The 14487-nt window shown below is 38.4% G+C and overlaps 1 protein-coding gene across 4 annotated transcripts in view; it reads left to right on the top strand.

Moving 5' to 3' along the window:
- Positions 1 to 12875, top strand: part of Slc25a14 (solute carrier family 25 member 14) — a 40966-nt gene extending 28091 nt beyond the window's left edge. For all 4 annotated transcript variants that reach the window (XM_015989958.3, XM_006996637.3, XM_006996636.4 and 1 more), the window contains 4 exons: positions 2041 to 2165; positions 3833 to 3968; positions 10994 to 11074; positions 12445 to 12875. In XM_015989958.3, the coding sequence (XP_015845444.1) occupies positions 2041 to 2165; positions 3833 to 3968; positions 10994 to 11074; positions 12445 to 12486 (384 nt within the window). In that variant the 3' untranslated portion in view covers positions 12487 to 12875. The remainder of the gene's footprint in view (positions 1 to 2040; positions 2166 to 3832; positions 3969 to 10993; positions 11075 to 12444) is intronic.
- The last annotated feature ends 1612 nt before the right edge of the window (positions 12876 to 14487 follow it).

The raw sequence follows: 14487 nt of genomic DNA, 5'->3' as shown, positions 1-14487 counted from the left end.
GTGATGCAGTGGACTGCTTCTCCAAGGATAGCCTGCCATCCAGGAACACTCAGTGTCACACCAAATCTCCATATGTGATTTAAGGCTTGCAGGACTGCCACTTAGTTACCACTCGGACTGCCCGGATTCTACTGCTTGTGTGTGGTTGCTACGCAGCATCTTTCTCACCTTCTTGATGGGGCTGGAGCTATGAACTGTTCCTTAGGTCTCTTTGCCTCACCTTTCTGTATCTCCGTGTTTTTAACCTCTTCCTTGATTCCTCAGGTTCTCTTTCTGTCCTTGTAATACAGACTCCCCATTGTTGCCCTGACGTCTTATTTGGGGCGTCATATGGAAGGAGCTGTCTAACTTGCCACTTTATTGCCGAACTCTGCCCTCTTCAGTGCCTTTTCCTTTATGATTTTATTCCCCCGCAACAGCTTTTTTTTTTTTTTTTTTTTAGACAGGGTTTCTCTGTGTAGCTTTGCGCCTTTCCTGGAACTCACTCGGTATCCCAGGCTGGCCTTGAACTCACAGAGATCCGCCTGGCTCTACCTCCTGAGTGCTGGGATTGAAGGCGTGCGCCACCACCACCCTGCCTCCTAACAGCTTTATTGGGAAAATTCACATATTGTAAAAATTTTCATCTTTAAAATATACAATTATATCAGGTGGTTTCATAGATTTATGCCACCATCTCTATTGTCTAAGTTGAGAACATTTCATTACCAGAAAGATAGTCGTTCCCATCACTGCCAATCCTCAGAACACTATAAAACTACTACTCTTCTTTTTGTCCGTACAGATTTGCCTACTTTACATGTTTCATCCAAGTAGAATTGTATTATGTCAGTCTTCAGGGAGTAGGTATGCAACCCTCCTGCCCTCTCCCTCCTTCCTCCTCTCTTTCTGTCACTGAGCTAAGCCCCAAGTCTCAGTATATCATTTCTTTTTGTGGCCAAATAACAATTCCATTTTGGGGATATGCTGTATCTTTTATTTATCTACTCACCAATGAATGAGCATTTGGATTATTTTGTGCTTTTCAATAATATGCTAGCTATTGCTGTGAACATTGCCATGTACATTTTTTTTGCATGAAAATGTGTTTTCAGGCCAGGTGATGGCAGTGCAGGCCTTTAATCCCAGCATTCCTGATGCAGAGGCAGGCGGATCTCTGATTTCAAGGCCAGTCTGATCTACAGAGTGAGTTCAGGACGGGCCAGCCAGGGCTGTTATACAGAGAAATCCTGTTTCAAACAGCAGCAGCAGCAACAACAACAACAACAAAAGAAAATGTGTTTTCAGTTCTCTTGGGTATAGATCTATGAAGGGAATTGCTTGGTCATTTGGTAACTTTATGTTTAATGTTTTGAGGAGATACCATGTTGGTGCTCCATTTTATGTATTTATCAGCAGTGGTAAGGGTTCCAGTTTCCTCACATCTTTATCAACACCTGCTATTTTACTTAGAAAACATGACTGTAGTCATCCCAGTAGGTGTGAAATGGCATGTCATTGTCAGTTTTTTTTTTTTTATTGAGACAGGGTTTCTCTGTGTAGGTCTGGCTGTCCTAGAACTCATTCTGTAGACCAGGCTGGCCTCAAATTTAGAGATCTACCTGCCTCTGCCTCCCAAGTGCCACCATTGCCTGACTATCATTGTGGTTTTGATGTATATATATTTGATGTATATATTTTTCTAATGACTAAATTATTTATGATTTTCAAGTATTTCTCCATTGTGTGTTATTTTCTCACTCCCTGGTATTTTTTTAAATTGCAAGGTTTTGATTATGGTGCGATCCAATTTAACATATTTTATCTATTTTTTTTGTCTTTTGTGCTTTGGGTGTTAGGGAGGGTTTTATTTGTAGTACAGCATGTTGATTAGGAATTACAAACATCTCAGTGTTGGTCACTGATTTGAAAGAATGAACTATACATTTCAGAGTTTATTTTTCTGGTAATTTCCACCACCACCCAGCAATTTTGCTTCACTTTGCAGATCTATGTCACTCTCGGTATTTCTCAGGGTCTGATATCACTTTGGCTTTGTAGGGTGTGGTCCCAACTGCTCAGCGTGCCGCCATCGTCGTGGGAGTGGAGTTGCCAGTGTATGATATTACCAAGAAGCACCTGATACTGTCGGGAATGCTGGGAGACACCATTTTAACACACTTTGTGTAAGTGAGCTGTGTTTGATTCAGTCTGTGTTTAGCAGTTTTAACATAAAAAGCCTCGTTTACTGATATCCTCAGGTAGATTTATAACTGATATGTATGGCCTTAACACTTGTCTCCTATGGCCAATACTTCAAGCCTTCTGGATATTGTATAGTTTTAAATTTATTGCTATATATTAATTATATAAAATAGTGGGTTTTATTATGACATTTCATGATATTTACTTTTCTCATTATTTAATTAGTATATATTCATTATAGAAGATTGTGTTTCAGTATGACATTTTCTCACATTTGTATTATATAATAACATAACATGCTCATATTCATAACATGCATATGAAGTACTCTGATTATATTTCCCCCCACCCATTACCTGCACTTATCCTCAGATACTGTGGACACCTGGCCACTTGGGAGCTGTGTATAGTGTAGAGACCTACTAGATGTTTGTATGATACTCTTTTGTTTTGTTGGTTTTTTGAGACAGGGTTTTTCTGTGCAGGCTTGGCTGTCCTGGAACTCGTTCTGTAGCCCAGGCTGGCCTGGAACTCAAAGATCCACCTGCCTCTGCCTCCCAAGTGCTGGGATTAAAGGTGTGCACCACCACCTACCTGGCTTGCATGATATTTTTAGATAGCTTGTACTTTATTTACTTACATATTTTAGAGGAAAGGCCTCATAGAGCTCAGACTGGCCTCAGATTTACTGTGAAGCCAAGGATTCCTTTGAATTTCTGATCCTCCTGCCTTTCCTTTCAGAGTGCTAGGATTACAGATGGGCAAAGTGCACTAGCACAACCTGTTTCTTCGGTGCTAGGGATCGGAGCCAGGGCTTCATGCTTGCTAGGCAAACACTGAACTGAGCTGCAGCCCCGGTCCCATCAACCTGTACTTCTTATATGCACATTCTTTTTCTTGCCTTTGTTTTTCCTTATCTGAAGGGAAATTTGCTCTTAATGGGACCCAGAAAAAAGGGTCGAATTTTGTAGAGTTTCTGAAGCTAAACAGTTTTTAGATGAAGACTATTTCTGCTCTTATCTTGCATTTTCTTTTTTTTTTTTTGGAAGATGGTTTTATTTTATTTTATTTTATTTTATTTTTTTAAATTCTATCAGCAGGTTACTGTAGGGGAATGGAGATGTGCCAGGCTGGTGGTGCCTGCCTGAATCTTTTTTTTTTTTTTTAAAGATTTATTTATTTATTATGTATACAGAAGAGGGCGCCAGATCGAATTGAACTCAGGACCTCTGGAAGAACAGTCGGTGCTCTTAACCTCTGAGCCATCTCTCCAGCCCTCATCTTGCATTTTCTTTGTCGTGTAACCTCTATGATATTCTGCTACTTAAATGCATTTGGCATATGATCCTGTGTTCAGAAAATTTTATGTAACTTATCAGTGGTATAGGACACTTCCTGTGTAGGGATGTCGTTAAGGTCTATGGACTATGTCCTCTCTAAAAGAGGCCGAGTTTTAGAATGAAAATGGAAGGGACAGCCTTTCCTTAGAAAGGAGTTTCTTTCTCTTTAGATTATAATGAAGGGATGTCAGGCTTTATCTAGTGGATCTGAGTTATTATACCTTTTGCCTTTGGCATAAGTTCTCTTTAAGTGGGCAAGTGGTGGAAGTGAGAATAATCTGTCTTCTTAAATTAGTTTTCTCCTTTAGTTCTAGCTTTACCTGTGGTTTGGCTGGGGCTCTGGCATCTAACCCAGTTGACGTTGTGAGAACGCGAATGATGAATCAGAGGGCAATAGTGGGCCATGTGGACCTCTACAAGGGTACTTTGGATGGCATTTTAAAGGTATGTGTACTGTGGATTTGGGTTACACTTTCAGTTTTTCTTTGGTGTTTAAGACATTTTTCAGTCTTTATTCTTCTTGCTACATATTCTGAACATCAAACAACCATTATGTGTATTTTCAGTAGCTTCTGAGAATCATTCAAAGACAAATAACCTATCTCCTAGGAAATTTGCTGATGTGTAGTGCTTCTTAATATTATTCCAGTTCAAATGCTTGAAAATACAGGATACATATATTAATAGCACTTTGTAGAATTTCAAGATTTAATATATCTGAGGTCATGGAAGGGGAAGTTGGAAGGGGAGCAGGAAGGATGGAAATGATATAAATGAGTACTTATGTATGAAATTCTATTTTTTAATTAGGAGGCTGGAGAGATAGCTCAGCACTTAAGAGTGCTGGTTACTCTCTCAAAGGCCTTGTGTTTTATTCCCAACACCCACATGATACCTTACAACTGTCTATAATGCCAGGGGATCCAACGCACTGCATGCACAGTATATGATACACATGCAGACAAAACACCTATACACATAAAATAAACATTTTAATAGGATTTATAATATCCCATGTTTTCCAACTTCAAGTAAGAGAGACCCTGTCGTAGAAAGCCTGGTACTTAAGAAACCTCAAACCCAATACTTGATTTAAGTTCCAAGTTGTTCGGTTGATCATATTTTGCTTTGAGTATTCCTGTTGGGGTTGAATGTCATAAATGTATACAGAAGTATTGGTTGCATTACTGCTATAAAAACAAATTCAGGGATAAAATATGAAGGGGCCATATGGTTTTTCTGCTGTTATCAGTTTCATTGAACAGCTATTTGTTATTTATGGGGCACTATTTTAATAGCTAAAGGGAAATTATAGCTATTACTAAAGTACTGGCAGTTACAAATAGATAATCAATATAGCCTAAAAAGTGATAAAACTCAGAAATCTATGGTAGGAAATTATAGCCCACACTTGAGAAGGTTGAAATAAGTTCTCTGGAGATGTTAGCAAATTGAATAATAACTCATTTCTGTTGAATGCTGTATTGCATGACAGGAGCTGTTCTAATGAGACTCTCAGGTATTCAGTCATTGAGTTCTCCTCATTATCCCACGAGGTAGCTATCGAAGCACTGAAGGCTTACCTGCCTTAGAGCTTCTCAGTTAGCAAGTAGGCTGCTGCAGTAAACTCAGACCCTTTGGCGTGAGGAAGCACTCTTAACTAAAACACTTGGTGCTTTCCTGATATTAGTGCTATAGGTTATTTGGGTTATAAAGGGTGTTGAATGTTGTACCGAGACACTTGGAGATACTGAGAGCTTTAATCAGGTCCCATTTGTATTTTAAGTAGAGCACTCTGTCTTTGTGGAAATAGGATCTAAGATAGTGGTTCTCAATCTTGGGTATACATTGAAATCACTCATTAATTCCACAGCTCCCATGTTTGCCTTAGATCAGTCAACTCAGAACCTGGGTTATCAAAAGTTTTAGAATTTCACAGGTGGTTGTGTGTTCATCCATCTTTGAAGACCACTAATCTCAGGGAATAAGGGTAGGGCAGTGAATGAGTCTTCTAAGTTTAACATGTTTCAGAATTACTTGAATTAATTCATCATGTCAGAAGTGGGACCTGAGAATTTGTATTTCCAGGAAGTTCCTGGGTAGTACTGATTCTGATCTGGTTGATTTAAAGAGCCATTGACCTGCAGATAAAGATGTTGATTAAAAGACTTGAGTAGTGATTTGAGTGAGAAAGGATGAAGGCCTGATCCTCAATATGACTGGAAGTGTAGAAGATAGGACAGAATTGAGAATAATTTAGTTGAGAATAATTTAATAATGTGGAATAATTAGAATAATAGAGTTTTGTTGAGATGATACAGAGAGGTGTGGAGGGGAGGGGATGTCAAAGATGACCTCCTGGGTTTGGATTTGGTGACCAGATGGTGGCAGTTAGTGATGGAGACATCATAAGATGAATAGGGCTCAGCAGTTAAGAGTACTAGCTACTCTTGCAAAGGACCTGGGTTCAATTTCCAGCAGCCACATGACAGTTTTCTGAGCATCTGTAACTCCAGTCCCAGGGGATGCAACAGCATCTTCTGGCCTCTGTGAGCACCAGGCACACATGTGGCACATGGACAAACATTCATACACATACAAAAATTTGAAAGAACAGATTTTATAGGAGACATTGGTTTTGATGCTTAGTTTGATGTGTAACTGATGAGCAGCCCGTGGTATTTGGAGATATCAGGCCTAAGTTGGGGGAATTTTGTGGTTATAGGTAAGTGTCCTTGGGATCATTAGCATCCAGATAGGTATATAACCAAAGAGAAGATAGAGTAGTTCACAACCTTTTGACTTTCTGAGGATGCTAAAGTACTATACAGTTTTTTGCACTAAAGGCTTGTGCCAAACTGTATCCTGCAGAGAACTGCTGCCTCGGTCAGTCACTACTTCTGTAAAGAAGTGTATAGTTCTTTAGTATCCTTTTCACTCCGCCACCCCCATTTCTCCCTTTCTATATTCCAAATGCCCTAGATTTTTTTCCCTAAGTGTTCATTCATATACTTTCTTAGATACCTGCTGTAATAACTTAAATGTGCCTTTTGCTTTTTCCCACTCCTATTAATTCTCCAGATCCATAGCTTTTTCCACAAGAGCCTTTACTAACCATTGGACTAGATTATATATGCAAGGTTTCTTTTTTCCTTTTGCTTATTTATTTATTTTTCTATATTTATATTTGTTTATTTTTTGAGAAAGTATCTTGCTATGTAGCTTAGACTTGTCTGAAACTCACTATTTAGGCCAGACTGGTCCCAAATATATGATTCCCTTGCCCCTGCCTTCTGAGTGTGCAGGGTTTCTTATAGTTCCTGTCATACCATTAACCATTCTCTCTCTGTTCCTCCCTCCTTCTCCCTCTCTCTCTATATATATTTAAATCTTCATTGAGGACAAATTCACATATTGTTAAAATAATTCATTCAAAATGGTGTGTAGTATATAATGATGAGATGTGTATAACAATTACTCGGTCAATTTTTGAGCATCTTCATGACCTGAAAAATGACCTATTTACCATTTTATCACCTCTGTTTCTCCCATCCCCTCAGAACTAAGTAAACACTAGCTTACTTCCTATTTCTATCAATATGTCTGTTCTAGATATTTTATCAAAATGGAATCATATTGTATGACCTTTTTAATTGGCTCCTTTCAAAGTAGCTTGCTTTCAAGGTTCACCCATAGTAGCATGTATCAATTCTTTGCTTCTTTTTATTGCTGAATAAAATACTACATTGCATGACTGTATCACATTTTATTCATATTTAGTACTTTTTATTGGAATTTCTTTTATTGTTTGTCCCAGTAAAGTTTCATGAAAACAGAGCTGCATACATTTCCATTTATTAGTTTTTCCAGGGCAAGTTATTTATTAAATCAATGTATTCATTTATTACACAGCAACAGATAACTTATACTGTCAGTGCCCCTATGGAAGGTATGTGCTAGTGATATTGACAAGCAAATACACAAATTGATATAGACAGATAGATATTGGTAGATATTAATATATTAATACTCATATTTTGATATATTTATTGCAGAACTCTGTTATCTGTGTTTACCTGCAGAAGTTCTTATTTGTTTACACATAACCTGCTTCTTCAAATGTCCTGGAGAATTATAAGGATTCAGATGAGTTTTGGAACTGTTAGAGCATCATACTATTTTTGTGTGTGTGCATTTATATTCAACAAAACTTTAATGTTCCAAGAGGTATGAGGTGGTGGGTATATAGAGGTGAACAAGGCAAACACTATTCATTCTCTATTGAAAGTTATAATGCAGTTGAGAGAGACAGACAAATAATTTTAGATAGAAGTAAATACTATGAAGAAAATAACAGCATATTGAAATGGCAACTTGGTGGTCTGAATTCCTTCAGCTAGGATCCTTAAGAAATCTTATGGATAATTTGGATAATGGGAAGGAGGTGGCCATGTGAAAACCTTGAGAAAACCATTTCATAAAGAAAGAAGAGATTATAAAAGGCCTGAGTTGAAATGAGTTTGATGTATTAGAGTTAAAAATCAGGATTGTGTGGCTGAGTGTGGTGACTGAATGAGAAAGCAGTAGGAAGAGAATCTGCAGGGAGGGACAGGGTCTAAATCATGAAGGATCCTGCAGATCATTGCAGAGAATTTGCAATTAGAATGAAGCCACCTGAGAACTTTTAAGTAGGACTATAATATAGTCTGATTTATAATTCTTAAAGATTGATTTTAGTTTGTAGGTGGAGATCTTAGACCAATTAGGATTTTATTGTGGTATTTGAGATAATGATAATTGGATTATGTCTGAAGTCTCTTGTCATTTAATTGTATATTTTTAGGTTATCTGCATCTCAGCTTTATTTTGAGTAGTTGTAAAAACGAAAACGGATTTTGGCTTCAGTCCTTCAGATTTGCTGGAGGTCCATTAGTAGAAGCATATTATCTATGGCTGTCTATCAGTAGTATCATTAGTATGTAATTATTTGTCCTCCCCACTCCCAAGTGGTTAATGAGGACACATTTCTAGATTCTTAATTTGCAGGATGAGAAGAGAGATATCTTTAAATCTGGCTGCTCATATCATTATCTTATTAAAATGTGTTCATTTCTTAAAACAATGGTAAAATTCATTTCACCAATGAAAATGCAGAATAACATTTCTCAGTATCTGACAAAACACCCAACATATTGTCATTGCTTAATAGATATTTGTGTATTATATAAACTACTTTTTGGCAGAATTCAGCATATGATATCAGCTTTTGACTTTTAGTCTGTCATCTAAATCTTGAGACCATTTGGTACATATAGAGACCCCCTACTATATAAATAAGGGCACCACAGTGCAAAGTAGCTCATGTTGTTCCTCATACATGGTCCTTAAATCATTCACATGAAATATACCATGGAGTCACAATAACTTTAAAAATAGAAAACAGAGAAGGCAAGTGACTTTCTCAAGTCCTTATTCTCTTCCTTATTTTCTTCATCCCTTTTATCATTTCTGGATACAATATGTATCAATATATTAATATCTACCAATATCCGTCTATCTATAACAATGTGTGTATTTGCTTGTCCACACTAGAATATACATTCTCTAGGGGCACAGACTGTATAAGCTATGTACTGCTGTGTAAAAAATTACTCTAAAACTCAGGGTCTTGAAAGAACAATTATTCTTTTCCAGTTTTAGCAGATCATAAATTGATACCTCTACTATTTTTGTTTTGTTTTGTTTTTTCAAGACAGGGTTTCTCTGTGTAGTTTTGGTGCCTGTCCTGGAACTCACTCTGTAGACCAGGCTGGCCTCGAACTTACAGAGATCCGCCTGGCTCTGCCTACTGAGTGCTGGGATTAAAGGCGTGCACCACCACTGCCCGGCAAATAGGCAGTGAAATTACTTTGGTACCTCTACTGTTTTTTTTTTTTTTGATCATGAATTGAAAAGCAGCTTTGTTGAATTATTCTAGATTAAGACCTCTTACGAGTTGTATGTCAGCCTGGGCTTCAGTCATCATCAAGGCTTGACTGGGCTAGCATATCTGCTTCAAAGATGACTTGACAGTATTAGTTAAATGCTTCAGCTCTCTATGATGTAGGCCTCTCTTCTTGGTATGACAGCTGGTTTCCTTCAGAGTGAATAATTCAAGAGGAGATAGACACCTTATTATATATATATACCTTTTATAATCTAGCAGTGTTAAATTCTGCTATGTTTTTTTGGTAACTCACAACAGTCCTGATATGTTACGATGTGAGGACTACACAAGGATATGGATGACTGGGAATAGGGTATAGAAATGTGGTAATTCAAGTTAGGATAGAAAGTGAATTAGGTACAACCCTTTGGATTCACCAAGATAGGCTAGATAATGGAGTATTTTCTCTGAATTTGTCAAATGCTAATGGACTAGAATTGTTAATATAATTCTTGCCTATAGTTATTGTACTTACTGTATGTAGAAAAAAATGGGGAAATGTTGTGTGATATTTTGTTTGTGTTCTAACAAATAAAGCTTGCCTGGAGATCAGAGGGTGGAGCTAGCTGCTAGTTAACCATAGAGGCCAGATGGTGGTGGTTCACACCTTTAATCCCAGCATTTGGAAGGCTTATGCCTTTGATACCAGCACTTGGGAGGCTCATGCCTTTAATCCCAGCACAATCAGGATGTCGAGACAGGAATATAAGGAGGGTGGGGACAGGATCTCAGCCCCTCTTTCTGTTAGAGGATTCATAGAGGTAAGAAGTCTCTAGTGGCTGCTGCTCTGCTTCTCTGATTTTTACCCTGATATTTGACTCATGTTTTTTATTGACAAGACTAATTAGCATCACACTTCAATAGGGTCCTTTAAGTGTGCCATCACTTTATGTAGCTATCTCTAGTTACTTCAGATATAATAATGCCTGTGAAATTATTATTATTCATAATTTCACTACACTCATTCATATAAAGAACTTGGATCAATTATCCTGCATTATCCTCTCTTATTCCTGTCCCTCTCCCTCAAAATTCCCTTCTACTACCCAACAACTTTTATTCCTCATCTCTTTTGTCTGTTTGTGACCCACTACATTTAATTAGGGTGTTTGGAGACAGGGTCTCATGTAGCCTAGGTTGGTCTCAAATTCACTGTATAGCTAAAGATAGTCTTGAACTCCTGATTTACTTCCTCTACTTCCAGAGTGCGAAGATTATAGGCATGTGCTGCCATGCCCAGCTTTTTTTTTACAATTATATTTCCAGAATTAAGAAGTATGTGTTGTATATGTTGGGTACTCAGTAATAATTGTTGAATAATGGTTTGATGGATTTAGACTACCAATTATTTAGACTCCAAAGTGTATCTTCAGAAAAGAGGTCATTCATTATAGCCAAAGTTGCTGGGGGTGGGCATGAAAAATGGTTGTCAAATATAAAAAAAAAGGAAAATTCACTATTTTTGGTTATGTCTTTACCTCAGATGTGGAAACATGAAGGCTTTTTTGCCCTCTATAAAGGATTTTGGCCAAACTGGCTTCGACTTGGACCCTGGAACATCATTGTATCCTTTTAGAAATTGAGAATACAAGCCAGTGCTTCAATGTCCCAGGTAATTCTAGGTTATGGAAAGGTAATTTTGATATTAAATGCTTTATAGGCATGTAAGAAACTCAAGCATCCCACTAGAGACCAGTGTGAATGGAATCAATAGTGAAACAACTTTCCCTTGGAGGCAAATACACATTTAAAGTGACAGAAAAGATGTGTCAAATGTTCCTCTTTAAATCAAAATGTCTAAGATGGCTCCATGTGGAAAGTAGCTCACCTTCGTACCTGGTGACCTGAGTTTAATCTCTGGGACTTATGGTGGAAGGAGAGAATTGGCTCCTGTAACTTGTCCTCTGAACTCCATACACATACTGTGGCAGGTACATACCCTTCCCAGCAAATAAGCAACTAACTAACTAACTAAATAACTAACTAAGCAAATAAATGTAATGCAACAAAATGTCAAGGACAGCCAGTTGTCCTCTGAACTCCATGCACACACTGTGGCAGGTGCATGCCCTCTCCAGCAAATAGTAAACAAACAAACAAACAAACAAATGTAATAAAACAAAATGTCAAGCACAGCCAGTCTTAAAAGGGCTATGAAATTTTTAGCAACACTGATCGAAGATGCTCACAGGAAAATGCATGCTATTGTGGTCTAGATTTCTTTTCTTTCTTTCTTTCTTCTTTTTTTTTTTTTTGGTTTTTCAAGACAGGGTTTTCTCTGTGTAGTTTTGGTGCCTGTCCTGGATCTTGCTCTGGAGACCAGGCTGGCCTTTGAACTCACAGAGATCTGCCTGGCTCTGCCTCCCAAGTGCGTCACCACCGCCCGGCGTGGTCTAGATTTCTTAACAAATAACTATGAGACCCAAATAGCTGGAAAATCCTAAGAGGACACAAAGCATTCATACAGTGAAAGAATCCACAGCCAAGTGGGATTCTATTATTGTGAGTGGATTTCTCCCCTTCAGCCATGCTTAAATACCTCATGTGTTTAGAGCCATATGCTGGATGCTGTGTGTGATGCTAAGGAGTGTACTTGTTAACTTGGCAGGGTTGGAAAATAGCTCCCACCCTTCTGGGATCTGTAGGCTGAACAGAAAGAATATTCCTTTCTCTCTTTGGAATTGTGTGTTGTGTTGTGTTTGTTCTGTTTGCTTTTGAAAACTCTAACTTTATTATAATCAGTTTCCATTGCTGAGTGCCATTGATCATGGTAGGTACATAGTAGGCACTCAACACAGTTTATCTTAAGAAAAGTCTTTCAAGGCAATCCCCTTTAGACTAAGTACATTAATTTAAGAGAACGCAATGCACAGTTTTCAAAATGGGTTTAACTTTCAGTATCAACTCAGAAATCTTCCCTGACTCATTTTTCAGTTTTTTATTACATATGAGCAGCTCAAGAGGCTTCAGATCTAAGAACTGAACATCTGTGAGCCCAGCCCTGCCGCCCTTTCTACTGTTCTCCTTTGTGTTCCTAATGTATTTTGACAAAGATGTATGTGTTTACAGAACCAGTGGTCTCCCAAGGGCCCTCTAATGGAAGACTAGTAGGATGACTTAAGGTTGTTGATGCATTTGTGTTACCTCTTCCCTAAGAGGAAGTATTAACATTGCGAGTGTGACCCCAGATTGGTGTCTTCTGTGAAGATGGATACTGATGGGTGACATTCCAAAGGGTCTTCTTTTCAAATGTGGGTTAAATGTAGTTGGTTATCCCCAGATAGGCTACAGCAGAAGGCTACCAGCACAGTTACTGCTATCTATGTTATAGACCTTGGTTCTCATTAAACTATTTATTGGCTGAATCATTTTGACGTTGTCTTCATTTACCTAACTTAAGTTACATTCTCTGGGAAGTGAAAAAGAGAAAGTGACTATGAAATTGAGACTGGACTCTTAAAACACATTTATGGGAGTAGAATAAGTACATTGTGTTTTTGCAAGGCCATTTGTCAACATAATGCCACCCACTTCTAAACATCAGGGCAGTGGTTCTTTCCAGAATATGAAACAAGTAAACAAGTGGATCATTTGGAAGAATTCTACAGATGAAATGCTAACCAAGGCTTACAATATAGCCCTGTGCTCCGGGTTAAGGTCTTCATAATTATCCGCTCATGTGTTTATTCAAATGTTAGGTGCCTTTTATTTCCTGGATGCTGAGGATAAGAAGAATGAGTCTGTCTCTGTTTTGAAAGCTTACCTTACAGTAGAAACTGCTTCTACTCACTGTGAGAGGGCTGGTCAAAAAGCTGCAGGAGGATGGAGGAGAAAGAGCTTTACTTAGAGGCTTTGCCAAAGCTTCCTAGTGGAGTTGACATTTACGCTGAGTCAAAGGAAGAGTGGATGTTACCATGTGGATAAGGCCTCACACATCTTGACAAGTGTTTAACAACATACATCTGCCATTAGAGAATCATAAAGAATGGTTTTATTGCCCTAAAAATCCTCCTAGCCCTTGACAACCACCAAGACTTTTACTGTCTCAATGGTATTGCCTTTTCCAGAGTATCATAATTGGAATCATATAGTAGCCTCTCACATGGGCTTCTTTCACTTAGTGATGTTCATTTAAATATCCTCTATGTCTTTTAGAGATTTCTTTATTTTTATTTTGTGTGCATGGGTGTTTGGCCTGCATTGTATGTTTGTGTACCACCTGTGTGCTGCCTGGTGCTCCTTGGAAGCCAAGAAAGGGTGTTGGATCCCCTGGAACTGGAGTTACAGAGGATTGTGAACTGCCATGTGGTTGCTGGGAACTGAACCTGCATCCTCTGCAAGAGCAATAAGTGCTCTTAAACACCAAGCCATCTCTTTGCCCCCTTCTCTATCTTCTGATGGCTGTAGATCTCATTTTGGTTTAGTGCTGTGTTAGACAACACTTTGTCATAGACAACACTTTGTCACTGGGACATAATACAGAGACACATAAAGAGGGAGAGGGTTTTTGGCTCCTGGTTTGATAAGTTTCGGTTCAATTAGGTGAAATGACCATACTTTGGGAGCTGGGATGAGGCCCATGGTGGCGGAAAACCATGATAGAAGAAAGTAATCTGCTTTGTAGTAGCCAGGAAGCAAGGAGAAAGAGATGAAGGGACCTGTGTACCAAAATAGCCTTCAAAGATGTACCTCCAGTGACCTATTTCCGGCAGTTAGGCCCTACCTCATCATTTCCCACTACATCCCAGTGATACCATCAGCCAAAGGCCAAGACCTCAACACAGGATTCTTAGGGGGGCAACCCTTAAGATCCAAACCTTAACAGTGTTGAATAATACTCTGTTTCCCCTGTGCACAACAGTTTATCCATTCACCTATTAAAGGACATTTTGTTGTTTTCAAGTTTGGGCAATAATAAAGAGGTAGTAAACATTTGTGTGTAGGATTTTATGTAGGTGTAATATTTTAGTTTTCTTA

This window comes from Peromyscus maniculatus, chromosome X (assembly GCF_049852395.1).
Source record: "Peromyscus maniculatus bairdii isolate BWxNUB_F1_BW_parent chromosome X, HU_Pman_BW_mat_3.1, whole genome shotgun sequence".
Taxonomy (NCBI): Eukaryota; Metazoa; Chordata; class Mammalia; order Rodentia; family Cricetidae; genus Peromyscus; species Peromyscus maniculatus.
This window is presented reverse-complemented; position numbering and strand designations above follow the sequence as displayed.